The sequence below is a fragment of the Amborella trichopoda genome, chromosome 8 (genome assembly GCF_054954075.1).
Source record: "Amborella trichopoda isolate Santa Cruz 75 chromosome 8, AtrichopodaSantaCruz75HAP2 v2.0, whole genome shotgun sequence".
NCBI lineage: Eukaryota > Viridiplantae > Streptophyta > Magnoliopsida > Amborellales > Amborellaceae > Amborella > Amborella trichopoda.
In genome coordinates, this window is record NC_142343.1 from 6,253,824 (window position 1) to 6,272,015 (window position 18,192).

An 18,192-nucleotide genomic window follows, 5' to 3' on the forward strand; every position below is an offset into this window, starting at 1 on the left:
GCTATTACAGGTGCAATAAAAAGTGGATTTTGAGTATTTTAAGGTTGGATTCTCAATTAGAAAGTGTAGAGTGGGGTGTGAAATGCTCTTCTAGGCAAGAAAACATTGGCGGAGGCTCTTCCAAATACAAAGTCCTAATTTATTCCAATAAATGTACACCAACTAATACAAAATGATCCTTAAAAAACACACCCTCTCATAGAAGTTCTAATTTTGTCATTTACAGATGACAACAACTACATGTACCAAAAGTTATTTACCTTATAGGAGACACACACATACACAAGAAAGACAAAAAGACAAGTAAAAAAATGATATAGGTAAACTTTTGGCCATGCAAATTCTAGATGAGCAAGAGGTATATAATTTCAAGACTATGCAAATTATTTGACTGTTAGTGGTTAGTTGTGATACCCTTGCACCCCTCCTTATGAACCTATAAGCTTCAAATTTGCAGGACTTATGAATTTTGATCGTATACACTCATTAAAGAGAAAAGCTAGAAGAATTTTGATTGTATACACTTATTAAAAGAGAAAAGAAAGAAGAATAACAAAGAGAGAGTTTATTTTGAAACAGGTAGCGTATCAACGCCCTCCAGAGAGGAAATATTCAGTGACCATAGAAGAGCTCATAGGGCTCTCCTCATTTGAAGAACTAAGGACTTGAAAGTAGTCATGAGTTTCATTTATGTTCACCACAATATCATTAGGCAATGTATCAGGTAAAGGGACATCACCATTCAAATACTGGCATTTATGTTCACCACAATATCATTAGGCAATGTATCAGGTAAAGGGACATCACCATTCAAATACTGGCACACTTGCCTCATGCTAGGCCTCATGCTAGGCCTTGTAGCTGGCACTGGGTGAGAGCACAGCAATCCTAGCCTCAACACCATTGCCATCTCTTCAGCTACAAAGCCACCCTTAAGCCTATGGTCAACGACGTCCAAGAGCTTTGCTTCCTTGAAGCACTTCCACACCCAATCTACCAAAATGACTTCGACAGACAACCTCTGTGGCTCGACTGTTCTACGCCCACAAGCCGCCTCAAGCAGCACAATGCCATAAGAGAAGACGTCAGAGTAAGTAGTGTACTTGCCAGTACGAGACACCTCGGGTGCAAGGTAGCCCAGGGTTCCCACGACATGTGTTGTATGCATGTCAGATCCATGCTCATATACCCGTGCTAGCCCAAAGTCTCCTAATCGACCGTTCATATCTGCATCTAACAAAATGTTGCTAGCCTTCACGTCTCTGTGTACTACCACTTGTTCCCATTGCTCGTGTAGGTAGAGCAACGCCGAGGCGATACCCTTGAGGATGTTGTGCCTTTGCTCCCATCCTAAAACAGGAGTGCTTTCATTGAACAGGTGCTTGTCGAGGCTATTATAGGACATGTAGTCATAGACAATTAGTAGCTCTGTTTTTTGCTTGCACCATCCTAGTAGTGGCACGAGGTTCCTGTGTCGTAGTTTCCCGATGCTGGAGATCTCTGCCAAGAAGTCTCTTAATCCTAGCTCTGAATTATTTGCCACACGTTTAACTGCAACTTCTATCCGAGAGCCTGGCATTACTCCTCTATAAACCTTGCCAAAGCCCCCGGATCCCACCAGCTCTTCCTCTCTGAAATCTTTGGTGGCCTCACAGAGCTCCTTGTATGAGAACCTATGGGGTCCATATTCCAACTCCCAGTCTTCCACAATCTCCTCATCCCTTTGCCTTTTAGTAAGGTGTATGATCATCGAGATGGCTGCCATGGCTAGGATTACGGAAGATAGAGAGATCCCAATCTTAGCAACCATGGGAAGCCCTCTAGATGATTTGGCTTTAGGGTATGGAGGAAGAAGAGAGAGATCCAAATCTTGAGCTCTACCATTTATCGCGAAGCTCCATCCCAAAACGTAATGGCCACTTGCAAATAGACCTGTGCTTGCGGAGAAACCCACATACATTGACTCTTGTAGGATGGGGGAGAGATCTACCTTGGAAGAAATCAATGGCTGGCTGGGTCTTCCTGCTGCTTTGACAGGAAACAGAGTTACATTGAGCAGCTTCTCTATGCCATGATACTCTATCCATACCTGAATCGGGTCTCCACTTTTGAGATTTAGATGATTTTTGGTGGTTTGGTTATCTTCTGTGATGTAATAAGCTGCAGAAGCCGACATATTAGACCTCAAGCTGTTTAGGTCGATGCCGACGTGGTTATCATCAATGTCTTTTAAATCTACGTTATCGTGGGTGTCGAATTCCACAGCAAAAACTTTGTTTTTCGGGTCGCCATCTCCTGTGATGCCAAAGAGTCCAAGATATTGTGCACTTATGGCTCCTCGGAAGTCAGTAGAAGGAGAGATCACAAATGCAAGACCATTAGCTGCTCTTATAATGGGCAGAGTGATAACAAAGACAAAGGTTGTTGAGAAAGAGAGAGCATTTCCTCTTGAAGAGTTTTTGAAATTCAAGTGGGTAGGATAGAAGGCATGGCCCAATACTGATAGGGAACTATTTGTTACTTGCAGTGCTCCTCTAGGCATGATCTCTGCAACACCATCTAACCTCAATTTTGCTCCATGAAAGTTTGAGTAATTGAAGCTACTGCTATATGAGGTAGAGGGGCTGATAACAAGAAAGAGCAGTAAAATTTGGAGCAGCATTTTTGTTCTCTTGGGCTTAGGGAAGCAAGAATGAGTCAATGAATTACTGGTTTCACTTAAGTAGGAAGAAGGAAAGAAGTTCATGGAGTAATTGGATTTGGAGGGTGCCTAAAGTCGTTTTTGATGGTTTGTGGAAGAAATGAGGGAGGGAATGAATTGGGTCTGATTATTTCATATTGCCGCATATCCATATCTTCTTTTGATGTGGACATGGTAAAGTCAGCTCACCGCAAGACTTTGACATCTCTCTCCTTTGACAAGCCTAATTATTTTGAGAAAAGTATGCTATGTGACTCTCATCAACACCTTCCATTTGCAATAATGGGTGGTGGAGATGATGACTGCAACTTAGTGTGGTGGTCCCGGACGGGAACCAGTGTTTTAAAAATCGCCCAAGTCATTTTGAACTGCCTGAGCCGGCCTGAAAACCTTAGCGTGGCAGTTTTAGTCTGCAATCTCCCGGTTTTCTACTGGTTTTCACTGGTTTATCTGTTTGTCCATTCTCAATTTTTGCCAGAAAAAGCACAAGAAAACCTGTCAACCAACCCAGACGGTTTGGCGACTCGAAATTGGTCCATGACCGTTCAGCTTCAGCACTCCGGTTCGGTTATCAAAAGATTGGCTATGCCCATGGATTGTATTGGCTTTGAATCACAGTATCTTCTCTCCCAATGTGTAAGCAAAATTGCATGTGGTGTTTGAATGAATCAACGATTAGAAAATACCAAAGGACCATTCAAAGATGCCAATGCGTTGCTTAAGTTGAATTCAATGGAAGACTATAGAGTCCTGTGAAATAACATTAAAAATATAAGCACTATGAAGGCCTTTGATTTGAACTTATCACTAGCAGCTCTTAGGTCATGGTTCTTCAGTTACGGCTAACGCATGAACCATCTAATAAGTCCAAACTGTACATCAGACCGTTCTTAAGTGATAAATCCTCCGTGAATTAGGGGTTTTCTTTTTGTTTTCTTTGTTTTGTTTTTTTAGAGTTTGTGATTTATCTCCATATTCATTTCAGTAAGGTAGACCATTGGATATTAACAATAATCCGGTGAATGTTGATGACCGATAATTAATTACGTTGGTCTCAACCAGTGTAGAAAAAATCGGGCGCTTAGAATTCTAACTTCCCTGTTAATCGGAATCAGGCACAGGCCGGAATTGGTTTCGACCGGTTTTGGTGAACCAGCCGGCTATTTAAAAAAAATTCAAAAAAAAATATAAAGTCCCCAAAATAAGGGATTTTGTTTGTAATGTATTTTTTAATGTTTTTCATCATTTTAGAAAACATTGAAAAAAAAATTTGCCCATATTTATTTTTTACATTTTTCTATCTTTTTTTTAGAAAATATTAAAAATACCCCGGGACACAAATTGATTATTTAAAATCCATTATTTCATTAATTTTCAACTTCATTTGGATGTGCTTTGTTTAATCATGCTTTAAATATATCTATTTTTGCATTTTTTTTTTTTATAACACTTGTTTGACCTCCTGAGACTTGCCCAGATAGGCCGGTTGAATTGCTTCTAGCCCATCCCATTAACCATTCCGGTTCGATTTTTCCTACACTAGTCTCAACCAACTATTGGGAACCATTTATTGACAATGTTGGATATAAATAAATAAAAAGTTTATATGAGTTTGGGGACATCCTCAAATGTAAAATTAATGTGCACCTCTAAAATCCTACAATATGTTTTGATATTGCAAAAATATGTAATTGATCATTTTGATGTATATCTTACCAATAGTACATCTTGCAACACCTTATCTGGAATGTCTATTTTATATATTTTTATGCATTATAGGTATGCTTGATTTTGGATTTTAAACTTTTATAATTAGATATAAAAATAAATTCTCACACCATCCTAAGAAATATCGAAACTAAAATTGCATCTTTGAAGGTGCATATGGAACCTTATGCAAACCATACCTCATAAATGATAATAAAATATTTTTGTTGGGCACTCTATTTATTGTTAATTTTTTTTCAGTTCTTTGTTAGGTGCTTTATTTGGTTTTTAATTCTTTGATTTGGAGTCATCCTTGGGATGCTTTTAGGTGTTTGATCGGAGAGGCTTTAGTTCCAATAATATATTTCATCAGACTATACATTTCATCAGACAATATATTTCAGAGGCTTTAGTTCCAGTAATATATTTCATCAGACTCTATATTTCTATGTACCCAATCGGCCCCAATAGATTGTTTACCCCACCGTAATATATGTGTTATTTTTATTTTGAACCTTACAATAAAAGAGAGGGGGTTTTTACTACAAGACCATTTACTTTTTGTATAATGAAATCATAATCATTCCCAACAAATGGAAGTTAAATTTCATATCTAATAGTCAATAATAATTGTGATATCTCTATTCTAAAAACAATTACACATTAACTACCACTCGATTTCACATCTAATAGTCAATAATAACTGTGATATCCCTACTCTTAAAACAAATATTCTCATCCACGACATTTCTTCTCTAGGAAAAGTATTTATGCTTTTATGATTAGGTAAAGGGACAAGTTTATATAGAGCCGAGGCTCTAAACAATCAAATTTAAACCTACCTCAAAATTTTCACCGGAAGAGGTTGCTTTGATGCCCAAATATCTTTAATTTGATCATCTCAACATCAAGATGCATGGATATGAGAAAAAAATAAATTTTATGTTTTGGAAATCGTGTATTTTATAACGTATTTTTGGACAGTCAATTTTAAATATTTCAAGCGTTCATAGATCTGTCAAGCTACACTATTTTTGAAGCTTTAAACTTTACAACTAAATATAATATATATTTTAAGGCTATAACAAAGATTCACAGTATTGAAACCACATTTCTCAACACTATTTAAAGGTAGGCTCTAATTTGATTGTTTAGATCCTAGGCTCTATACAAACTACACCCTTAGGTAAAAGTGTATATAAGGGTGAGGCCCTAAACGGTCATATTAAGGCACACCTCAAAAATTTATAAGAAGAAGACATTCCAATACCCACAAATCCTCAAATTGATCATCTCAAGCTCAAGATGAACAGACACGAAAAAATATGGATTTCATGCCTTGAAAATAGTGCATCTTGTAATGCATTTTTTGACCTTCAATTTTGAATATTTTCAATTATTTATAGATCATCTTGATCTACACTATTTTTTAAACTTCAAAGTTTATATTAGATATGAAAATAAATTTCAGACCATCACAAAGATTTCCATCATTGAGACGACAACTTTCAACACCATTTGAAGGCACTTCTTACTTTGATGGTTTAGGGCATTGGCCTAATACATACCACACGCTTATGATTAATGAACAATGATTTCATGCAACTGTATAGTAATATGATGCAACAATTTTAAAAAATCATTTTATGGGTATTTTTTTATCTAATTTTGAAATATACCCTCTTTTCATTTTAATGAACAATCACAAAAAAAGAAAAAAAAAATTGAAAATACAACATATAAAGTATTTTGTTAGTCCGATTAACTGTTCATTTTGTTGAGATGCTTAGATCTTAGGACTTAAAAGGATTTTTTCATTTCCAATTTTTTTGGATGGTTTTATTATTATTAGATGAACAATATTAAAAAATAAAAAAATAATTATTGAATTCACAAAGATTAAAATTTTGAAATTTATAAAAACGAATGGTCTATATTCATTTTTTAAAAAGATTCATTTTTAAACGCATAAGGTGGAAGCACTCGTTGCATGCGTGCGGGCACAAATGGCGGAAAAAGTGTGCTGTATGACCATCATCCAAAATGTCAAAGATGCGAATTATAATAGGCGGCAATAACAGTGGCACAAAAGGTCTACTACACGCATCTTGAGGAGGATCCAAAGAAGGCTGCCTTAGTCTTTGCATATCTTACCGTAAGTCACGAGTCAGGTCACATTTCCTATTTTTCGCCTTCTTGTGGTTTCAATTAATGCTTCTACCGTTTGGTGAGGAAAGTCTTCGGATTTTTTTTAATTTAGTGTAAATAAATTAGATATTTATATGTAAACTATATATAAATAATGAAAATTTTCAATTTAAAAAAATTAAAAAATATAGTTATATAGCTATATTTTTGGTTGGCTGAAGCAAACCCGAAGCGATCTGAATTTGACCAAAGCAGCCCGAAACCGTCCGAATCTAACCGAAAGGGCAGCACCACACTTTGCTTCTCTTCGGTTTATACCTAAAATCCAAAAGCTTCGACCTCTTTGGCCGAAGCGAAGTAAATTTGATAACATTGGATTCAATCTTTTCAAAACCACTAGTTGGGGCGAGCAGTGTCGTGTACTGTAGCAGAAATTTTTTAAAAAAATTATAAAAAATATCTAGTTAAAGTAAAATATCAAGCAAAAGATATCAAGGTTAAAAAAGTAGTAAAAAATAGATTTAAAAAAATTAACTTGTAATTGAGAATATTTTTAAAATAATCCAAAGAAGAAGAAAAAATATAAAAATAAATATTTATGGTCAAAATATTCTCCAATTTTTGCCAAAATGATAGAAAACATAAAAAAAAACATATCATAAATAAGTTGGCCTGAGTACCCGGGACTTGGACATTCTAGTCAAACACTGATCAATACTTACCGTATGTTTTATTGGGATTGTACACTATGAGCCTTTTTAATTTTTTTTGTATAGGGAGGTCACAACAATCTAGAAAATTTATTTTGTACATTGTTCTTAGACAACTACACACCCACAATTACCTTATTTAAAATCTAACATCAACGATGATTGTAACTTCTTTGTATCAAAAGTAAATGAAGACGAGTCTTTCTAGTAATGGGGCCAAGGGACTGATATGATGATTGGTTTAGGTAGGGCGGTCGGCGGGCCTGCAAGGAAGGATCGCCACGAGCAGAGCAAGAGAACGAAGTGGACTATGGTGACGTCGGAATTTACACGTATCCATATCTATTTAGTGATCAATCTGCTAGTTTCTTGATCCCACCCGATGCTCCTGGAACCAGAGGACCGCCCCTTCTCCTTCGCTCCATGGCGGCCGGCCACCGCTGGCTCGGTTCTACTCATTAGACCCAGATAAAGAGGCGGGATCGAAGCATACATTTTCTTTTTCATTAAGTGCCTTTTAAAACATTTTTGTATAAACATTTTGTGTTTTATTAATTTATTTTGTGGAACATTTTCTTCCATTTGCTCATTATCTTTCAGCATTATCTCTTATTCTTTGTTGACTTTACATTTTTGCATTCTTCTATATGCATTTTAAAGAAATTTTCAATGAAAATTAAGAATTTGGAAACCTCCCTAAAAAATATTTTACGCTTTAAAACTCATGATTTAACGCTCATATGAACTATAATTCTCAAAATTTAATCCCCTGGTTCAAAAGTTTTTGCTACATTTTGGTCATTTCATATTGGAATAAGACATTCATCTTTTTCTCTAAGAAATCCATTGCTTGAAATACTCCCTTGCAAATTGTTGCCATTCATGCATCATATGCCTTGGATAAAGTTTTCCTTTTTTAATATCCCTTTTTCTGCTTCTTTTTTAGTTGGGTATGAAGGTCCATGAGTTTTCATGTGTAGTTCATATGTGATGAGACTCGCTCTGCAGCACCACAATATGTCTCATATCTTTGGTAATGTTCTACTGTCATAGCCATGAATCTTTAGGGTCAGTATGCCTGCAAATTACTTCATGCCTGGCTTTAATTTTTATTATGTAAGCACAATGTTAGCATAATAACAAACAATAGATCAAATGCTAATTCATATAGAACAGAGCAAAACCCTTTTTTTCTCAGAGTTTAGTTGAGCTGGCCTTGCGGTCCAATAGAGGATCCATTCTTATGAACTTCCTCTGAAGTCTCATGAACATTTCTATTGTACACATTGCAATGATAGTAAAAAATGACAGGGAAAAAGAAAAACAAAGAGTGAATTTAGGTAGATAAAAATGCATATCAACGACCTCCAGATAACCGAAATTCAGTGCCTGCAGAACTGCTGATCGGATGGTGGTCGTGGGAAGATGTTTCCGAGGGCAAATAATGGTTGTCTTCCTTCTCGGGTACAACCATTTCGCTCGCCGAAATCTCAGGGAATGGGACATCACCGTCCAAAATTTGGCACACTTGCCTCATACTTGGTCTGGCAGTAGGCACTGGGTGAGAACACCACAAACCTAATCTTAACACCATTGTCATCTCTTCAATTTCAAAGCAACCTTCAAGCCTAGGGTCAGCAACATCCAAGAGCCTTCCTTCCTTAAAGCACTCCCACACCCAATCCACCAGAACAGCTTTCGGCGACCCCTGTCGCTCAATTGGCCGACGCCCACAAGCCACCTCTAGTAACACAGCACCATAAGAGAACACATCAGACTCGGTGGTGGCCTTCCCAGTGCGGGACAACTCAGGTGCCAGGTACCCAAATGTCCCCACAACACGGGTTGTTTGCAAGTTCGATCCACGCTCGTACAACTTTGCGAGCCCGAAGTCCCCTAGCCGAGCATTCATATCTGTATCTAACAGCACATTGCTGGCCTTCACGTCTCTGTGTATAACTACTTGCTCCCATTGCTCATGCAGGTACAACAGTGCAGTAGCCACACCCTTGAGGATTTTACACCGCTGCCTCCAGCTTAAGGGTGGCCCATCATCACCGAACAGGTACTTGTCGAGACTACCACGGGGCATGTACTCATAAACTATTATGAGCTCGGTTTTCCTCTTGCACCATCCGAGGAGTGGCACCAGGTTCCGGTGCCGTAGGTTGCCGATGCTTGAGATCTCTGCAAGGAATTCTCTCACCCTTTGCTCTGATTCATGCGCAACTCGCTTCACTGCAACTTGCAGACCTGAGTCTGGCATTACACCTCTGTAAACCTTGCCAAACCCTCCGAATCCTATTAACTCTTCGTCTTGGAAAGCCTTGGTTGCCATAGTGATTTCCTTGTATGAGAACCTATGGGGGCCATATTCCAATTCCCAGTCTTCCACAATTTCCTTGTCTGTTCGCCTTCGAACAAGGTATACAATCACAGAAATGGCTGCGATCACAAAGATAATAAAAGAAAGTGAGATCCCAATCTTAGATACCATGGAAAGCCCTTTATTAGATGATTTTGATCTCGGGTACGAAGGAAGAACAGAGAGATCCAAATCTTGAGCTCTGCCATTTATCGCAAAGCTCCATCCCAGAAGGTAATGGCAGCTTGCCACTACGCCCGTGCTTGCAGAGAAGCCCACATACATGAACTCCTGCAGGATCGGGGAGAGATCAACCCTGGAAGAAATCAAAGGCCGGCCGGTCCTTCCCGCTATTTCAATTGGAGATAGAGTTATATTGAGTAACTTCTCCATGCCGTCATATTCAATCCATACCTGAATTGGGTCTTCACTCTTGAGACTTAGATTATGTTTGGTGGTCTTATGATCCTCTGTGAGGTAATAAGCTGCAGAAGCCGATACATTGGACCTCACGCTATTGAGGTCGATGCCCACATGGTTGCCGTCAATGTCTCTTAAGTCGATGTTCTCGACAGTGTCGAATTCGACTGCAAAAACTTGGTTTTCAGGGTCGCCACTTCCAGTGAGGTTAAAGAGTCCCAGGTACTGTGTCGAATTGGCTTCTTCGAATCGAGTAGAAGGAGAGATCACAAACGCAAGACCAGCACCTGGGAAGACAATGGGAAGGGTGATGGCAAACACAAAAGCTGCAGAGAAAGAGAAAGCACTTCCTGTTGAGGAATTCTTGAATTGCAGGAGCTTGGGGTAGAAAGCATGGCCTATCACTTGTATAGAATTATTGGTTAGCTGTAAGGCTCCACTTGGTATTACCTCTGCATCACCATTTAAGCTCAAGTTTTCTCCATGGAAGCTTGAGTAGTTGAAGGCAATGTCATATGAGGAAGAGAGGTTGATTGCAAGAAAGAGAAGCACAGCTTTGAGCAACATTTTTGTTCTTTTGGCCACAAAGAAGAAGACGAAAATGCAAAAATGTGGGTTTTGTTGAGATAGAAAGAAGGCCATGGAAGACATGAGTAGAATATTTTAGACCATGGAAAACAACACGTACACTATACTCCTGCAGGAGTACAATGTACATTTACTCCTTTAGTCTAATGACCTACTTCGGAGAGTCTTTTTTGAATTTTAAAATTTTGAGAACCACATGATAATCACTAAATGATTATTCTCAAATGGAAAAAAAAATTGACATTTAAATTTTCTGTCACTTAGATCTGGCCCTTTAATAATTACTTAATTTCTTTTCAATCGTGAGATGTTATTTATTCGAGTGCATAGAGGTGAAATTAAGATTTTTTTTTTTTCAATTGAAGTTAATCTATGGTCGAGGAGGCTACATCCAAAAATTTTGAGGTCCGAAAGATTGATGGGGTTTTACGCAATGGAACAAACAGTAGGCTCTCACAGGAGTATCGTAACTTTTGGCTTTAATCATTGCTCTATTTATTAAGTTCAATTCTTTTTGGGCTCATTAAATTTCAAAAAGGAGATTATAACAATAAAAAAGAAGAAGAATATAACCATTATAGAGAGGGTGAGGTTTGTACATGGTGTCAACCTTATGCTATTGAAATAAGTTGCACCTCATATGAAAATATGAAAATATGTTATTGTTATCAATTAGGAAATTTAAAGTTTAAAAAATGATGATGATCAAGCATGTCTATGAGCACTTAAAATTTTTAAAATAGACGGTCCCGATAATGTATTAGAAAATGAATTATTTGTAAGATAAAAAATCCATTTTTTTATGTCTATAATCCCGAGGTCGGATGATCTTTTGAAGGGTTTTCAATATAGAAACAACATTTTGTACTAGGTTTTTTAATGCACCTTAGTACATTACAAAGTTCACATCTCATGTAAACTTTTTTCTTGTAGAGAAGAAGCAATGAAAAGAACGAATACGCATCATACACAATTCAATGCTGTATGAGTATTTATGAGTGCGGAGAGTGGATATTGACTCTAAGTCTGCGGTCGTCCGAAGTGATGCGCCGCGGCCCACGGAGATTAGATATTGACTCTAAGGCTGCGGTCGTCCAAAGTGATGCGCCGCGGCCCACGATAACGATTAGTAACATGCTAACGTTTTAATCACGGCATTGTAACGCCACGTGTTTAAATGAGAGGACTCTTAAGAAAATATCTTGCCACCAATGAACGTGCCTGACTTGTAATGGCCGCCGCCTAGAAATATAAGAGAGTTTAGATGAGATGGTATATCTTACCCACTGTATATAGGAACTATATATTAGGGTTATGTTAGGATGTTTACACTAAGTTATTAGTAACGGTATATACTATTAGGAGTAGAGTGTGGTTTTCTTGGACCATACTATGCAGACCATACTATTTTCTTGATCTTACATGTACTATTTATATAGTCATGCACAATACTATTCACAATAATATACATTTTCCTAATACTATTCACAATACTATTCATGTACACAATATTATTCACAATTGTAGTCCTCGTGACCACAAACTTATAAGCCCTTAGATACTATTACTTAACAATGTAACAAGCCAAAAAGCTAACAATCCTCCACCTTTTTCAAGATAATAAAACTCTCTCAAATTATCAACAAAGACAAATGCATACGTGAATGTGTCTTTCGTACTTGAACCTCCACGTTGTGTTATGAAGAACGCTTACCATGAGAGTGAGTGGAGGCACATTGAACTGTGTCCTTTAATGATAAGCCTTCCACATGCCGTGCATTTTCTTAAAAAATCCGGTTTTTAAAAGGCTTGCACATTTAAGGCCCTACGTCATTCCTGATTTTCATGCGCACTCTAGAGAATGCCCAATTTTTGTAGGAAGCAATATCTACTTCCACACTAATATAGGTGACTTTATAGAGAATACCCTGCATTGTGACATCCCAGCCTAGGCTTTACATCAACCTCCCCATTCATTGTAATAAAATTGTACCACACAAAGACAAATTTTTTATAAATTTATATAATGAGAAAGTATAGAATGAGACCATTTATCTTTGGTACAAGGTGGTCACATTAATCTTGACCATTGGATGTGAAATTAGGTAACTGCAATTATTCTATTGACCAAGTTCAAACTTCAAAAGAAATTTTCTCGAACTTTGTGACACATCCAAGGTATTAAATTTCACATTGGATGGTTGTATGTAATAGTAACTACCTTGTATCAAAAGTAAATGGTCTCATTGTATACTATCCCTTATATAATGTAATATTTTATGGTACATATCTATCTGACATCACACAAGTGACTTACCCTTTGAACCTTGAACTTAGGATCTTTTTGTCCTAGGGAGCTTTCCCATCATCTTACGGCATAAAACTTTTGGGCTCCATCTCATCCTTCTAGTTATCTTTCATACTTTGTTCCTTTGCCAATTCTAAGTAGTGTACATGAAGTATTGTTGTTACTCTATCTCAAACATAAGTCTCAACATACTGTGACTCGAGTGAGTATGATAGGATTTTTCAGAATAAATCACTAACCTTTCGCTTGGTATACAAAATCTCCACAGTCACATGAGATTGAGTCCGCAAAACCGCCTAATTATCAGATTCCAAACTCCAACTCTTTATGGACCTAGAGATACATAACTACTTAAAGGACTGGAGAAAATTACCCCTTGGAATTTAGAAAATACACTCCCACCAAATAAGTGACCGTTTGTCTAAAGAAAGTATCCTAAAGTCAGATGCCTCTTTTATTTTCCTGTAATTACAAGAAACTGAAAGAGGCATAATGAATGGTATGATACTTGTCTCACTTTGCCAATTTGAACGTACCTACGGAATTTTAATTTCGCGTCCATTTGCCACTTTTATTGGTAGAGATGAGGTAGTCCTCATATAAAATAATGTTATTTCCACACCATTTTGTAGGACCCAAAATATTCTTTAATTTAAAAAACATGTGTGTTGGCATTTGAGTCCATTCATCAAATAAAATTTCCCTTTACAATATTTATATCAGAGATTACAATAAACTATATTCATTGATCACATATGCCAGAGGCCTTTGCTTCTTTCAAAGCCTGTAAAAAACTAAGCACGACCGGATAATTCAGAAAGTCAACAAGTTCATGGCTAGCAGGCAGACTGTATTTGTCTATACATTATTTACCTTCCAAGTTCCCTAAGAAATTGGAACCTCTATTGTCATCTTAAAAGATGTGCATCATCAAAACTGATCTGACCTTACAGAATCTTGGTTTCCCATTTCATCTCCATAATTTAAAAAAACGTAGCACTTCAAATTGTTGGTTTTTATGGGGCTTTCACTATAATAAATTATATATTATAATGGATAAAATCTCCCAAGTTATCGAAACCAAATTAGGGGCTCTGGAGGCACGAGATGCTCTCGCTCTCTTCAAAGTGTTAAACGGCATCGTTTCGGTGAAATTCTGAGGTGCAAATGGGTCCCGACAAGTACACTCTCAAGATTCGGCCATATTGGAATGCAATTATATGAGTTGCACACTCATAAGACCCGTATAGAACCACAATTTATAAAACTAATATGCTTTTCAATTGATATAAAACCGTCAATTATCAATTGAAATTATGTTTTTCTCTCACTACAAAATTATTATTTTCTAAAATAAAATTATATTTTTTTATTAAAAACTATCATCCAATTAGTATACTATAGATACATTGATTTTGAACACTAAACTGATCTCACACCATAATGAAAATACTAATTGTAACAAAAAACCTGTTACTTGAAATTGCGTGGGTCTGTTGGGTGTATTTTCAGTCATCATACATGACTAAATACACTTTGATGTGCAAATGAACTTGAGGGCGCGACCATGAGATAAATATAAAACACGTGTCAAAATGATATCTTGGTATATGATGGATAAAATATGCAAACCCAATGGGAACGATTCTCGAATATATATACAAATATATGCTCCTGATATGGAAAACAAATATGATATATCTAGGACACATCATATGAAGGCCTGCATATGGCTTCAGAGTCCTAGTTGTCAGTTAACCCATGTATGCCCGGGCCAATGACTAAAGATAGTGAGAGATGTCAAACTATTGTAATTCAAAACATATTATGGGATACATATACTCACAATGCCAATATATACCTCTCTACATGTTATTAGAAGAATTGGATGCAGTACAATATACTTTCCAATCCGTCGTCAGTCAAGTATGTGCATCTTGGCTAACGACTGATCATAAGAGATCATCAAGCCATCTCAATTTGAGACAAGCTCTGGGATACATATAATTCGAAAGCCAATATATGCCTCTCCATATGATATCAGAAGAGTTTGATGCAGTACGATATGTCTTTTGAATCTGTCAATGAAGGAGTATTTGACAAACAAAGCATAAGAAAACCTCACCATATGATATGACGATGAGGTGTATCCTTGCAAATATATTTCATGAGGCCTTGTTTGCCTCTAGTCTAATAATCACACAAATTAGACATCATTCGGAGTTAGCTTAACCTATCATCCGTATTTCATTGGCGGATATGCTTTGATTGACAACCCCAAATTTGATATTTTGGGGATTGGTCCGAAACTCTTGGAAAGTCATATATGAAGCATTATATCCCTCATCTTGAAGTTTCACATCATTCGGAGTTGGTGTAACCCATCATCCGTATTCATCAGCAGCCAGGTTCTTATGTGTCGTCTACCAGAAGATAACTAGGATGACTTCCGGGCATTAAAATTGAGATTTCTCTCAATATATGAGGAGTTTTCTTATAGAACTAGGATCATTGGACTCAATGCCCTATTAGCCAAGTTAGGCGGCATCATATCGTTCCTTAAGATAAAGTAGCAAGCTTTGCAATAGTAGTCACAAAAACCGTACAAGAGCTTAACTACCGGTAGATAATATCTCATAATATACAGGGAATCTTGAGCCCAAATTTTTTCAAGATGTGTGTCATAGTCCCCACCAAAAGATTATTATATCCCTAGGGTGTATAAAACCATGTCGTGGAAGTGATTATACCCGCAATCGTTGGGTTTCTTGTTGTAATTTGTAGTAGAATTGAGTTAAGTTTGACGAATCATATCTCTCTCTTCTATTACCCATTTGAGGTTAGACTTGGACAATCGAGTTCATCTTTGAGTCTTCTGTCATCTCTCTAAATTTCATGACAAATGGATTCATCATCAGGAAGCAACAAAGTAAATACAAAGATATGTTAATGATGTGCTACAGATTGACCAGCGAGAAATAAAGAATAACGGAATTCCTTAATTTTCTCATGCAATGACTCGATGAATCGTTATAGTTGTAAATTCACATTTGAACATTGGACAAGACCAAGACCAATCAAGGGCATGGTTATCATTAGAGTCACATACGAGTGCTTTCAAATTTAAACAAAGATACATGCTTATCATTTTTAGCCAAATTGTGAGAGATAGAGACAAATGGTCGACGATCTAGATGAGGCTCATGGATATTCATCCGTATCAGTTCATGAAGTCTATATAAACTCCACTCCACAATGTGAGGGAGGAGAATGATATGCCACCGCTTGTCCATTTTCATGTGTGATAGAGAGAGATAAAGACAAGGAGGTGATTACATTTATCCACCATAAGTCAAGAGATAGGCTATTGATATCGCTATTCTCTGATCCGTGGGGCAAAAATATGATTAAGAGAGAAAAGTTGTTGAACCCGACTTACTTGAAACCTCAATTCGAGAAGGAGTAGACCATGGACAATACTCTTGCGAATAGTTAGGTATATAGGCCCATATACCCATGGTATTGATTTCTTTCTATTTTGTCTATATATTTGTCTTTCTTGGATTGTGATGTATAAGCTTCAAGGCTTGAATCAAGGGTATTCATCTTAGCATTTAGGCTGATGTAAATTGTAATAGAGATTTAAGTTTTTGAAATTCCTTAGTACTCAGTATATATATGTAAAAATCCTTTATTTTCATAATACGGACATTAGGGCGAATTTGGCCCCGTTTGTGTTAGTCATTTGATTATTCCTTTAAATTGGAGTCATGATATCGTGAAATATATTTTCCCTGACACATTTTCGGAGCGACTAGATGCCAGTGTTACAAAACATCTTCATCATATGTTGGTGTTGCCAGAATAACGAGGAAGATTGAGGAGCCACAATAAGAGAGATTTTTTGTCTGCATTTCCTGTATAAAAGGAACCTTGCATAGCCAAAATGTGAGAGCTAAAGCACTCTCAAAATGCTTCTTGTACTTTACAGGAAATTGAGAGAGGCATTTAACTCTATGATATTTTCTTTAGAAAATTGGTTACATGGTTGAAATTGTACTATTTCAATAGTAAAAATGTGTTCATAAGGGTTTCCCATGGGTTCACGGATGTAGGACAAGGTTTTAACATGGGTATCACAGCAATACCACTGTGCATATACTATTCATTACTGTGTAAACACTGTGTTGTTCACTGTGCGTATACTATTCATTATTGTGTAAACACTGTGCTATTCACTGTGCATATATTGAAATTTACGTCATCCTACATGGACACAAGATGCGTGGTAATAGTTGTGAAAAGTAGAATGGGTCCTCTTGGACCATATTATACAGACCATATTATTTACTTGATCTTGCATGTACTATTCGTATGGTCTTCTACGATACTATTCATTTGTACAGTACTATTCATTTGCACAGTATTATTCATATGACTATTCATACGCACATTACTATTCACAGTACTATTTATATAGTCCTCGTGACCACAAACTTATACGGTCCAAACAGTTATTTTGAAATATAACAAGCCAAAAAGCTTACACGCTATTAGGATTTAGATTTAGATGATGTTTGGTCGTCTTGTGATCTTTCGAGACATAATAAGCCACAGAAGCAGACACATTAGGCCTCAAGCTGTTTAGGTCGATGCCGACATGGTTACCAACTTAACATTGATGTCTTCAAAATCTACGTTTTTGTAGGTGTCGAATTCAATGGCAAAAACTTGATTTTTTTTGGATCACCAATGCCTGTGAGGCCAAAGAGTATGAGAAATTGTGTGCATGGCCAATAGCCGTCGCTTGAGGTGTTCTTGAAATTGAAGTGACTAGGGTAGAAGGCATGGCTAATATGTAGTGTTTTCGTGAATCTCTAACTTGCGGAATCAAGAATCCCAAACAATGGGATCCCACCAAAGATCGTATACATGATTGACTAAATACGAAGTAGATGAATACAACTATAAATTGAGTACAATAGATAAAGCAAACATAAAAAGCACACCACAATAACACACGATTTACGTGATTCACCCCATGGGGCTACATCCACGGTCTCGACAGCTAGAAATCTACCATCACAATGAAGATTACAGTTTTGGATTATAAGAGATAATACGTATCTCTAAACATCGATAAAATATCATCATCGATCTTCCTTTCTAAACCCGCTCTCCTGACCGAGTAACACCGTCGATCAACATCTTCTTTCCCACGGCAATATCACTAATGGAAAGATAA

At 37.0% G+C, this 18,192-nt stretch overlaps 2 protein-coding genes across 3 annotated transcripts; both read right to left on the bottom strand.

Annotated features, from left to right (window-relative positions):
• Window positions 1–423: 423 nt before the first annotated feature.
• Window positions 424–3,345, bottom strand: LOC18436236 (L-type lectin-domain containing receptor kinase IV.2). The gene has a single exon (XM_006846258.4). The coding sequence runs from the start codon at window positions 2,744–2,746 to the stop codon at window positions 743–745; it is 2,004 nt and encodes a 667-aa protein (XP_006846321.4). The 5' UTR covers window positions 2,747–3,345; the 3' UTR covers window positions 424–742.
• A 5,070-nt stretch (window positions 3,346–8,415) lies between these two features.
• Window positions 8,416–10,694, bottom strand: LOC18436235 (L-type lectin-domain containing receptor kinase SIT2). 2 transcript variants are annotated; one of them, XM_088845650.1, is made up of 2 exons: window positions 10,046–10,184; window positions 8,416–9,711 (listed from the first exon to the last, which is right to left on the bottom strand). In XM_088845650.1, exon 2 carries the CDS (start codon window positions 9,602–9,604, stop codon window positions 8,624–8,626), a length of 981 nt encoding a protein of 326 aa, XP_088701776.1. In that variant the 5' UTR covers window positions 9,605–9,711; window positions 10,046–10,184; the 3' UTR covers window positions 8,416–8,623. The 2 variants fall into 2 exon arrangements, with proteins under 2 accessions (XP_088701776.1, XP_006846320.2); XM_006846257.4 differs by having other exon boundaries at window positions 8,416–10,694.
• Window positions 10,695–18,192: the final 7,498 nt, after the last annotated feature.

What these genes read in the sequence shown, in the direction of transcription:
- LOC18436236 (XM_006846258.4), bottom strand. Translation starts at nt 2,746, where the DNA reads ATGAACTTCTTTCCTTCTTCCTACTTAAGTGAAACCAGTAATTCATTG.
- LOC18436235 (XM_006846257.4), bottom strand. Translation starts at nt 10,693, where the DNA reads ATGGCCTTCTTTCTATCTCAACAAAACCCACATTTTTGCATTTTCGTC.